Here is a 12,754-nt window from a genome sequence, read left to right as displayed (position 1 = left end):
GAGATACTAAGTAGCTTTGATTGAATTACCGATGCACAGAATTGTAGGAAACCGTTCGTATAAAATAAAATAAAATCTTTATTAACTTGAATTACAATACAAAAAAGAAGAAAGCAGTAAATTACAATACTGTTACAAATGGAATAAAAGATAAACAAGAACAAAATTACAAAACAGAAAGATGTTCTTGGCTGAGAATCGTGTTAGACACGGGTCCCTTAAAACAAATTTCGAGTCTCCCAAAAGAACTCGTTTGTTTCAAGGATACAACAACCTACGAAGTTGCACTGCCGGAGTTGACGAAACCCGAAGGTATACCTTGAAACTAGAAAGAAAATGAAGATGATTCTAAAGAGAAGAAGTTGCATAAGTTGGTGAATTTTCGGTGTAGTTTTGCAGCAGGTAGTGATGCTCTATTTATACAGCATCTGAGATGAAACAGGAAAAACGAATTAAATGATAGAATTAAATTGCATTAAACGTCTTCAATGCACTTTAATTCGTCATTTAATTCTCAGTCAAAACCATTGCGTCTGTTTCAAATGCTGAAGTGAAATTGCTCTGTCATTAAAGTCTGGAAGATTTTGTCGCGCGCGCGCGTAGGACAGACAGTCTGGTGCGCGTGCGCCATTTTGGCTCACTTTCATGCGCACATTCAAGTTTGACAGTATGATGCGTGTGCGCCATTTTGGCTCACTTTCATGCGCGATCATACAGGTCTGCACCACTCATGCGCCCGCTCGCCACATCACCAGTGAACCTATACGATCACGTCACACAGTCGTGTCGTATTGGCTCACTTTGGTGCGCATCACATTAGTGTCCATGCCATCAAAGCGCCACATTGCCCTCACGCCACGCGCGTGCGTGTGCAAGTTAGGGAGCTCTGTACCCTTCGCAAGTACACTAGAGTGTGCTTCCATGAAACAATAAGGAGGGAGTGTTCTCACTTAAATACCACTTTGAGTTTCATCTCTCCTTCTATGTGGGACAAGGTGGCACTTTCCCATTATTTCAGTATTCAATGTTTCAAACACCAAACTTTGAGCATTGATATCTTATTCATCTTAGCTCTGTTTTGGACATGGTTTAGTTCGTTACAAAACTCTTCCAACATAGAACACAAACCCACAAATAAATATATAAGATCCCCTCAGTTTCTTATATTTATTTCTAGTCCAAAATTAGGAAAAATGCTTTTCCTATATTTGTGAAAATTTCTATTTTTCACAAAATTTCCAACAATTCCCTACATGAATAGAAATCGATATTTCAAATTTCAATAATACACATTCAACAATTGAGTATTGCAAGATAGGTAGGTTGAACCTTTGAACTTTCTTTTGTGAACCATACTTAGCCTCCTAGGGTCTTGTATACTGTAGGAGACAATAGACATTCACACAATACTCTCCCTGGTTTAGTCAAGTCCTGATGGTTGTGTCCGTTTATGGTCATGGAACACTTTCTTGGTTCTGCGAGAGCTCTAGGATTTGCGCCTCCCCACAAATCCATTCGAAGTGACCCCACTTCTCTCTAACATAGTTGATTCCTTTGAATCATTAAAAGCATCATGGTTAATTTAGATTTACTCAGATCCTTAACCTCAACATGCTTAACCTTCATTCATGTCATTGATAGGAATGGACTAGGAAGTATATAACTCCCTTTATTAATTTTGGGCTACCCCCCATAGTGACTCCCTTTAGGTTTATGATTAAGTTGTCCTATTGAACCTTAGATCTTGGGATCTCCAGTTAACTAGGTTAGGTTTCCCTCATATTCTCTTCTTCTACGGGCTTTAGTCCCATTCCTCTTGCCGACTTATAAACTAAATCTTTGCTTAAGCCTTTTGTTAACGGGTCTGCAATGTTCTCCTTTGACCTAACATAGTCAATCGCGATAACACCCGTTGAGATTAGTTGTCGTACCGTGTTGTGTCTACGTCGAATGTGCCTTGATCTGCCATTGTACATTGAGCCTTGAGCTCTAACAATTGCTGATTGGTTGTCACAATGTATGCAAATCGCCTACAAAGGCTTTGGCCATCTTGGAATATCTTCCATAAATTGACGTAGCGACTCTGCCTCTTCCCCGCTTTTATCCAATGCGACGAACTTAGATTCCATCTTGGATCTAGTTATAACAGTTTGCTTGGATGACTTCCAAGCTATAGCCATTTCCTCAAGTGTAAACACATATCCTCTTGTCAATGTGTCATCTTTTATATCCGATATCCAGTTTGCATCAGTGTATCATTCGGTCAGATCATGGGTATAGTATAATCTGTAATCTCTTGTGTATCTTATGTATCTAAGCACCATTTTGATAGCTTTCCAATGATCCGAACTTGGATTACTAGTGTATCGACTTAGCCTGCTCACAGCATATGCTAAGTTAGGTCTAGTACATGTCATTAGATACATAAGACTACCAATGATCCTTGAGTGCTCTATCTGAGCAACATCGTCGCCTCTATTTTCCCTTAGACATTGGGTGTTATCAATTGGAGTTCGAGCTATAGTCGTATCATCCGAATTGAATTTCCCAAGGATCTTGTCTACATCGTGAGATTGACTCAATACAAGACCATTTTGGGTTCTAGTGATTTTAACTCCAAGAATCACATCCGCTAGGCCCATGTCTTTCATGTCAGACTTCACTTTCAACATATCTTTAGTTGAGTTGATCATATTATCACACTCCCAATGATAAGCATGTCATCTACATAAAGACATAAAATTACATAACCTCTTGGTGTTTCTTTAAAATATACACATTTGTCACACTCATTTATTTTGAAACCATTGTCAATCATGACATGATTAAACTTTTGGTGCCATTGTTTTGGAGCTTGCTTCAAGCCATACAAAGACTTGAAAAGTTTACATACTTTGCCCTCTTTTCCTGTGGCGGAAAAACCCTCCAGTTGTTCCATTTAAGTTTCTTCTTCTAAATCGCCATTTAGAAATGTGGTTTTTACATCCATTTTGTGAACTTCCAAATTTCTTAGAGCCGCAATTCCAAGAACCAATCTTATAGAGGTTATTCGTGTCACAAGCGAGTATGTATCAAAGTAGTCTAGACCTTCTTTTTGTCTAAATCCTTTTATTACTAACCTCGCCTTGTGTTTATCAATACTTCTGTCTGCTTTCATCTTCCTTTTGAATATCCAATGATATCCAAGTGGTTTACAACCGGGTGGAAGATCTACTAATTCCCAAGTATGATTTTGCAATATAGAATCAATTTCATTCATATTTGCTTTTTACCATTGAGATCCTTCTGTGGAGGTAACCGCCTCGCGGTAGGTATTGGGCTCACCCTCAACCATATAGCTCATGAAGTCTGGACCAAAAGATTTTTCAATCCTTGGTCGCTTGCTTCGTCTATGCTCACCCTCCTCAACCTCGGGTCGTTCATGTCTTTCATCTAACCATGTGGATGAACTTGGACCTGCTTCATTAACCGTTGTTGATGAAGTTGCATGTGTTTGTCCTAGCACAGGAAACACATTTTCATAATATGAAACAATGTTATGATTTGCCTCCATGATAGTGTGTTTGTGTACATCGGGATTCTTGGACTCATGTACAAGAAAACGATGTGCACTACTTTGATGTGCATATTCTATGAATATGCAATCACCTTTGCTAGGCTCCCCCACACTTTCATGTATTTGTATGAAGGCTTTCTTCCTCTCCGTAATTCATATGGAGTTTCGTCCCTGTTTTTTAGTGGTAGCTTGTTCAAAAGATAGTTTGCTGAGAGAATGGCGTCCTCCCACATTTCTCGGTTCACACCCGAACTAATCAACATGGCATTCATCATCACTTTCAATGTGCGATTCGTTTGTTTCACGACGCCATTTGATTGTGGAGAATAAGGAGGTGTACATTCATGTATGATGCCACTTTTTGCGCATAAATCCGCAAAAGGTGCAACATATTCACCTCCTCGGTCGCTTCTCACTGCTTTTATCTTCTTTTTAAGTTGATTCTCAACTTCGTTTTTGTACAAGATAAACTTTTCTATTGCTTCGTCTTTACTTTTAAGTAAATATACATAGCAATATCCTAATATTTAGTACAATCATCAATAAACGTGATAAAATACTTGTTTCCTCCACGTGTGGGAACTGCTTTTAAATCACACATATTGGTATGAATTAAATCAAGGGGTTCGATTATTCGTTCAACCGATTTAAACGATGATCTTGTAAGTTTGGATTCTACACATGACCCGCATTTGTAATCAGACTCAATATGGAATGTTGGTATCATATTTAATTTAATCAAACGTAGTAAAGAATTAAAATTTACATGTCCTAGTCTACCATGCCAAACATTCGAAGACTCAATCATGTAAGTAGAAATAGTAGTTCCATTCATATCTCTGTTGTTGTTAACAACCATTACATTCATTTTGAACATACCATTAAGGGCATAGCCCTTTCCAACAAACATTCCACGTCTAGATAACACAAACTTGTCCGATTCAAACATTAGACGAAAACCAAGCTTGTTGAGCATCCAACCCGAAATGAGATTCTTCCGTATCTCTGGTGTCACACCCCAACCGATGGCGGAAACATCGGGGCATGGCACTGAGCGAAACAGATTGTCCATGAGTATCCATAACAACTATTAATTACCGAATATTAAAACGTCATGTCCCATACCACAACATATCCAAATAAAACAATTATTAAAAATAATTGTCTCAAAAACAAACACTGCTCCGACAACTCAGATTTAAGCGTGACATAACTAGACCCCTAACTTGATTCACCAAAGCACAACAATGCTAGCATCTTAGGCACCTGTCACATACGTTAAAATAGAGGTCAATACACATGGTGTAAAGGTGAGCATACAAGTTTGATATAGTATAATAGAGTTCGAAATAGTCTACGCGTAACCAGCATGTAACATGTAGCGAAGTGAAAACTAGTAGGTTATCAACAATGAAATATAACGTGACTGCGAGTTGTAGAATGCGCAACACATATCCCCACTGGGACACGTGAAGTAAAGCCCTTAACAACCCCTGTCCACGACAGGTGCTGAGTCCGAACTATAGTACTATCGTTGCTAAGGTGTCAGGCATCAATCACTGTATAAACATAACATACAAGCATTCATCGAATAACACGTAACATGCAATAACAGTCAGCGTATGAATTGTGTTTGCATTGTGTGTCGATTGTGATTTAAATAAGTAACGTATGTAACACCCAAAAGTGCGTAAAGCAAAAAGGGTTCGAGTATACTCATAGAGAGTGTTTAAGTTAATAAACACTGTCTTGGATTGAAGGGAGCGCTGAGAGATTAGCCTGAACAGTTAACGATAGCATAACGATGAGCGGTGCGCAAAACGGTGAAAAGTGATCAAGTGTTGAGTGGCAACCCGATCGGATGGCCATTCGATTGGATTGACATCATTTGGTAAGGATGCGTTTGTGTATGATGGCTATGAAGTTTTCGTTGTAGCATTTAGAAAACAGAGAAGTATCTCTACCCTTCAGGTCGATCGATCAAACGGTCGTTCGATCGGATAGCGATCCGACTGATAGAACACTTAGTGAGAACAAGTTCACAGCAGGATGGTCACTCGATCGGATAGCTATCCGATCGATTGGCAATCCGTTAGCTACTGATTATCTTTGAAAATTATGAAAATGATTAAGTGTCAAAGTTCCAAATGTCACATAGTCGGATGGTCGTTCGATCGGATGGCTATCCGACTGGACGGCAATCCGTTCTACGTTCAGACCTTTGAAAAGTTGAATAAAAGTTTAAGTGTTGAACCAATGCAAGCCGATCGGATAGTCGTTCGATCGGATAGCTATCTGATCAGATGGCTATCCGATCGGGCGGCAATCCGTCCCAACGAACCAAATCGTCTTGAACTTGATTAGTTTGAAAGTTTTGTAGTTTGATCGAGACGGTGTGATAACGTGCTAAACAACAGAAACCCCATCATAACCCCAGTGATCCGATCGAACAGGAATCACCCTAGTCTGATTAGTTAACTGTTCGAGACGGTTGTTCATGTTTATCCCGAAATCGGTATTCTCTTTGATAGAAACCAGATTTTGAACCAACACATCACTAAGAATGAGTAGAAGATCAGAACGAGCTCCGATTCTATCGGTTTTGAGTGCATTTAGTGTAAAAGAGTTGAAAGAAAGTTGGAAAACCATCTTTCAATCTTTTTTTTACCATGAATATGTGTAGATCTATGCGAAAACGTTGTTAAATCTTGTGGAAATCCTTCAGATCTGAGTTGTTCTTGGTGGAATGAGGCCAAAACTTGAAGTTCATAAGAACTCCATGATGACATCATCATAGAACACCTCAAATCCGTTGATTTCACGGTTAAAAGTTAGGATTCAAAGAGAAAATGATGAAGAAGTGTGTGTAGATCATAGAAGTACAAGATTTAGGTTGAAAACTTACAAGAATCGCGAGAAATCGAGAGAAAGAAGACTTGAGTGCGACTGGTCGACTGGAGGAGCTGTCACATGATGTGACAGGAGGGTATTTATAGGGTTTCCAAAAGAGGAAAGGGAGCAAGTGTCGAATAGCAACTCGATCGGATGGCTACCCGATCGGGTGGTCATCCAATCGGTTGGCCATTCGATCGGTTGGCCACTCGATTAAGTGGGTTCTGCGAGTTTGGTTTCGGCATTTCGTTTCGCGTGTTGAGCGTTGCGATGCGATAGAATTACCCACTAGTTACACAAATAACCTAACTACTATATCTAACATGCAATCACTATAAATAACTTGCGCTTAGCGTTTGCGATTAAGTCGCGTTGCGTTAGAGTTGCGATTGCGTTTCGATTAATCACCACAAAACATAAAGTAAACATGCACAAGTAACACATAAGTAGCACGCACACGTAAAACAATATTCAGCATCTACCAATCAAGGCGCGAATGCGATTGCGATGCGATTAGCGATAATGCGATAAATAGCGATTAATCTCGATTATTAATAGATACTCCACATAATACAAATAAAGCGATAAAATAAATAGATCAATTACAAGTCAAAGAAGTCAAAACAGTAGTTGAGCAAGGAGTGACAGATTGCAATTAGTAATCTTTTCTTCCTTTGACTTCAATCTTGACTTTGACTTTCGTAACACGGGGTGTTACAACCTCCCCTACTTAAGGTAATTTCGTCCCAAAATTAGGCTTAAGATATAAAAAACAATAGCGAGTACTTCGCTTTCATGTCACTTTCGAGTTCCCAGGTGAACTCTGCGCCGCGTTTGCCTTCCCGGCGAACTTTCACAATAGGAATGCGTGAGCGCCTGAGCTTCTTGGTTTCTCGATCCATGATCTCGATAGGCTTCTCCACGAAGTGTAATGTTTTGTCCACTTGGAGATCCTCTAGCGGAACTTGTAAATCCTACTCGGCTAGGCATTTTCTGAGGTTCGATACATGGAAAGTCGGGTAGACGTTGTTAAGTTCCTCCGGTAGTTCGAGTCTGTAGGCCACTTTTCCGATCCTTTCCAGAATCTTAAAGGGTCCAACATATCGAGGCGCGAGCTTTCCCTTCTTGCCGAATCTGACCACACCCTTCCAAGGTGATACCTTTAGGAGTACGTGGTCGCCAACGTCAAATTCAAGGGGCTTGCGTCGTCAATCGGCGTAACTTTTCTGACGACTTCGAGCTTTCAGCAGATTGTCTCGAATTTGGAGGATCTTGTCAGTCATTTCTTGCAGTAGCTCAGGACCGGTTAGCTGCGCATCTCCGATCTCATGCCACACAATCGGCGATCGGCATTTTCTTCCGTAAAAGCCTCAAATGGTGCCATTTGTATGCTAGAGTGATAACCATTATTGTACGAGAATTCGACTAAAGGTAAGTTAGCGTCCCAATTACCACCGAAATCAATGACACACGAGTGAAGCATGTCTTCGAGAGTATGAATCGCTTTTTCAGTCTAACCGTCGGTTTGGGGATGGAAAGCGATACTTAGATTAAGCGTAGTACCGAGAGCGGATTGAAATGTTTCCCAAAGACGCGATATAAACCGACCATCGCGGTCAGAGATGATGTCACGAGGTGTACCGTGTCGACAGATAACTTCATCGGTGTAGATTTGGGCTAATTTTTCTACCTTGAAGTCTTCTCGTATCGACAGGAAATGAGCAGATTTAGTCAAACGGTTAAAGATAACCTAGATGCTATCGTGACCTCAGGTTGTACGCGGGAGTTTCGTGATAAAGTCCATGGCTATGATTTTCTATTTCCACATCGGGATCTCGGGTTGTTCAAGCAAGCCAGATGGTCTTCGTTGTTCGGCCTAGACTTTTGAGCAGGTCAGGCACTTCGAAACATAGATTGCGATATCCTTCTTTATTCCAGGCCACCAGTATCGTTGACGAAGGTCATGATACATCTTGTCGGCGCCAAGATGAATAGAATATCGAGACTTATGGGACATAAAGGACTTTGTTCAAGGTAAGCTTCTTGCCATAAGTCATCTTCAAGATTACAGTGCCTTCACCCTTGATGTCGGCTGTAACTTTATTCCTCATATAAAGCTTTTCTTCACCCGTAGCTTCCTTAAATGTTGAGAAAAGAGCCTTATCTCCACAAACATGGTGGGTTGAACGCGTGTCAACAAACCATCCTAGTGGCTTGTCACCCACCATGTTGACTTCTTCAATCATAGTCGCTTCTTTGGTTATCATTGCAATTAGAGGCATGCCATCCTCATCAACCATATGCGCACACTCACGATTTGGTTTCTTGCATTGGTTAGCACGTGCCCCGTCTCGTTATAGTTGTAACAAGTACTTTGGAAAGGCGCAGACTTCTTTTTCTCGGCTCCCTTTCTTGGTCCAAGGTTGTTAACCTTTGCTTTCCCCTTGTTGTCATTTTTCCCACGTTTACCCTTATTGCCTTTTGAGGATTCCCCAATTTCCACCATGTTTGCTTTCGTCGAAGCTTGCAAAATAGTGCCTTTTTGGGCCACCTTGTTGTCCTCTTCTATTCGAAGAAGGACGACAAGTTCCTCCACGGTCATTTCCTTTTGCTTGTGCTTTAGGTAGTTCTTGAATTCTACCCACGAAGGAGGCAATTTTTCAATCATGGTTGCCACTTGAAATGTCTCGCTAAGTACCATGCCTTCAGCGTAGATGTCATGAAGTATAATTTGTAACTCTTGGACTTGGTTTATAACAGTCTTGTTATTAACCATTTTGTAGTCCAATAACCAGGCGACAACAATTTTCTTTGTTCCCGCATCCTCCGTTTTGTACTTTTTATGCAAAAACTCCCATAATTCTTTTGATGTCTTGATATTGTAGTAAACATTACACAATGCATCCGAAAGATCATTTAGTACATAGCCTCGACATATGAAATCCGAATGCTTCCAAGCATCCACCGCGCATTGAGCTTGGGCGTCGGTCTCCCCTGCCGCAGGTTTGGGAGCGGTTTCAGCCAGGAACCTCGCAAGGTTTATGGTGGTCAAGTAGAAGAACATCTTCTATTGCCACCTTTTGAAGTGGAGACCCGAGAGCTTCTCGGATCGTTAAGCATGATTAGCCACTATGGACGCTCCCACAGTGTTGGCAGGGGTTCCCATGACAACATTGTTGTTGTTTGTATTGATATTGTTATTGTTTTCAGTCGACATTCTGAAAAATTTCAATAGACCAAGTTAATAAATTTGTTTTCAAATAACAAATATTCTAATTTATTATTGTTTTAAAATTAAACAGAAGACAAATGAGTACAAAAACCAGCCGTGCAGCTTCTAAGTCCAACTTTGAAGACTAAAACAGTAAGATTTTAGGACTCAATGACAGAACTGAAAAGTAAAACAAATTCTGTTTTGACAAGGTTGCAGCTTTGAATCAAAACACAAAAAAAAAAAAAGTTTTTAAAACACAAACTGCGTGAAGTCAAAACTGGTTTGAAAATCACAGCAGAATAGTTTGTGATTCTACATGAACGGTGTTTTAAAAATTTGTTTTAAGATTGTAGGTAATCGTTCGTATAAAATAAAATTTTTATTAACTTGAATTACAATACAGAAAAGAAGAAAGCAGTAAATTACAATACTCTTACAAATGAAATAAAAGATCAACAAGAACAAAATTACAAAACAGAAAGATGTTCTTGGCTGAGGATCGTGTTAGACACGGGTCCCTTAAAACAAATTTCGAGCCTCCCAAGAGAACTCGTTTGTTTCAAGGATACAACAACCTACGCAGTTGCACTGCCGGAGTTGACGAAACCCGAAGGTATACCTTGAAACTAGAAAGAAAATGAAGATGATTCTGCAGAGAAGAAGTTGCATAAGTTGGTTTTTTCGGTGTAGTTTTGCGGCAGGGAGTGATGCTGTATTTATACAGCATCTGAGATGAAACAAGAAAAACGAATTAAATGAGACAATTAAATTGCATTGAACGTCTTCAATACACTTTAATTCGTCATTTTAATTCTCAGTCAAAACCGTTGACTCGTATGTTTCAAATGCTGAAGTGAAACTGCTCTGTCATTAAAGTCTGAAAAATTATGTCGCGCGTGCGCGCAGGACAGACAGTCTGGTGCGCGTGCACCATTTTGGTTCACTTTCATGCGCGCGTGCACGTATGATACTATGATGCGCGTGCGCCATTTTGGCTCACTTTCATGCGCGATCATACAGGTCTGCACCACCCATGCGTCCGCACGCCACATCACCAGTGAACCTATACGATCACGCCACACAGTCGCGCCGTATTGGCTCACTTTGGTTCGCTGTGCGTGTCACATTAGTGTCCATGCGTCACTGCGCAAACTGTCACACCCCTTTCTTAGGCGGAAGCACGAGGTGTGATCTTGAAAGGTTTTCATTGCATACGATTGGTAAACATACTACATGCTCGTAAAAATAACTCCAAATGCCAAACATTACATAACTAAAAACATAGTTAAGTGTTTACAACACAAATACAATATTGTCTAACAAGTTTACAACTTTATTTAAAGATGGGCTTCAAGGATTAGTAATTATATCACCACCAGAGGTGGGATATAACAACCAAATCCCGCAAAAGAGGCATCGGTGTCTTGAGCCATAACATAACTAAAACATAAACAACATCCAGGAGCAAGAGTATGACCGCGCGCACATCCACTTTAGTTACCTGAAATACATGTGAGTTTTTAGAAAATCGTCAACATAATGTTGGTGTGAATTCATGCAGTTTTTGTAATGAACGTTTGTATACTTTGTATGAAAACATGGTATGTAATTTGTATAAATCAAGTATTTCTGTAAGTATAGAGGTTGTTAATGGGTTGCAAGGCCATTAACATGTGACACGACATAGGAAGCATCCAAACCATAGGCATTTTTCTAGTTGTCGATTCACGACTGAGACACAAAAGCACTACTTGGTACTAGTTATCACCAAGAGTGTGGCTGCTCGAAAACCCATTAGATCTAACCTTTTGTTCTGCGGTCTTAGTATGTACACGATTAATGGTGCTTCTGGTACTCTATTCGTGACACGATTTCATGTATCATTCCTTAGTTCTTGTATCCATCATACCATAACACATGTATTTTCCCCAAGTTTAAAAAGTATGTAAAAGTTTAAAAGTGGGGAGACAAACTCACTTTTCTGTAAACATTTAGTAACATGTACTTCAGCCCCGAAATTATAAAACTGAAAACAGTTAAAAGAAAAGAGGGAGCATGAACTCACAACTTTGCGTTCCTTGCGTCGTAAACTTCATGGGGTTTGCTTATATAGCGTCGTGACCTAAACGTGTTTTATTAACGTTAGTCACTAGACTTGTATCGCACAAGTACAAGTCACCATCTTTTATGTATTCTTCGTGTGTTAAGAATAATTTATATTTTTAACTATGTATCTTACTTATATTATTTCCTCAAAAATAAATATAAGTATCTTGTATTTTTCACCCGAGTTATGTATTTTCGCCCAAAACTTCATTTTAAGTTCGTAACTCGTCTAAGTTACATAATCTATCAAGTAATATATTTTCATAAATATATTCTCTTGTATTTGTCTAAGCATGTTGTATGTGTATTTTGTATTTTTCTACTCCTTGGGAGTATTTAGTGTATTTTCAAGTCCTAATACACTATTATATGTAATACATACTACATTCACTTAGCACAAAATTTGGTGACCAATATATATATATATATATATATATATATATATATATATATATATATATATATATATATATATATATATATATATATATATATTTTCAAAAATATACATACTTAGTATCAGTTTTCATCTTGAAGAAATCATCATTTCTTAATCTTGAAATTTAACTATTTTTAGGTAAATTTTTAGGGAATAAGTTTCACTAAAACTTATATTTTTCTAAGTGTCAAAATTCTATAGAAATTTTGACATAGTTTCCCCTAAAAATGGAGGTTTCCCATGTTTCCAAAACATGTGTTTATTTTCTTTTAAAATCATCACAACAATCAACAACTTACTCAACACTTACCAAGTGCCAAAATCAAGTAAATTACGCTACATCATGAACTTGAAGTTTTTGTAAAACTTGTAGTAACTTACCATGTTATTTACTAGGTTTAGTTACCCTTAAAAACATGGTTATTTGTTTGTAAATCACTTTATTAAAAGATTTAGTCATTTACAACTTGTAAGATGATTTTTTCTAAAAATATTTCTTTTGTATTTTTCTTGTTACTCACATGTTTCTAGTCTTGTTTAAACACTA

At 38.8% G+C, this 12,754-nt stretch overlaps 1 protein-coding gene across 1 annotated transcript; it reads right to left on the bottom strand.

Annotated features, from left to right (window-relative positions):
• Positions 1-8,720: 8,720 nt before the first annotated feature.
• Positions 8,721-9,512, bottom strand: LOC110924597. The gene has a single exon (XM_022168592.1). It carries the CDS (start codon positions 9,510-9,512, stop codon positions 8,721-8,723), a length of 792 nt encoding a protein of 263 aa, XP_022024284.1.
• Positions 9,513-12,754: the final 3,242 nt, after the last annotated feature.

The sequence above is a fragment of the Helianthus annuus genome, chromosome 17 (assembly GCF_002127325.2).
Source record: "Helianthus annuus cultivar XRQ/B chromosome 17, HanXRQr2.0-SUNRISE, whole genome shotgun sequence".
In the NCBI taxonomy this organism is placed as follows: Eukaryota; Viridiplantae; Streptophyta; class Magnoliopsida; order Asterales; family Asteraceae; genus Helianthus; species Helianthus annuus.
The sequence above is the reverse complement of the archived record's forward strand: the minus strand, read 5'-3'. Positions and strand labels throughout refer to the sequence as shown.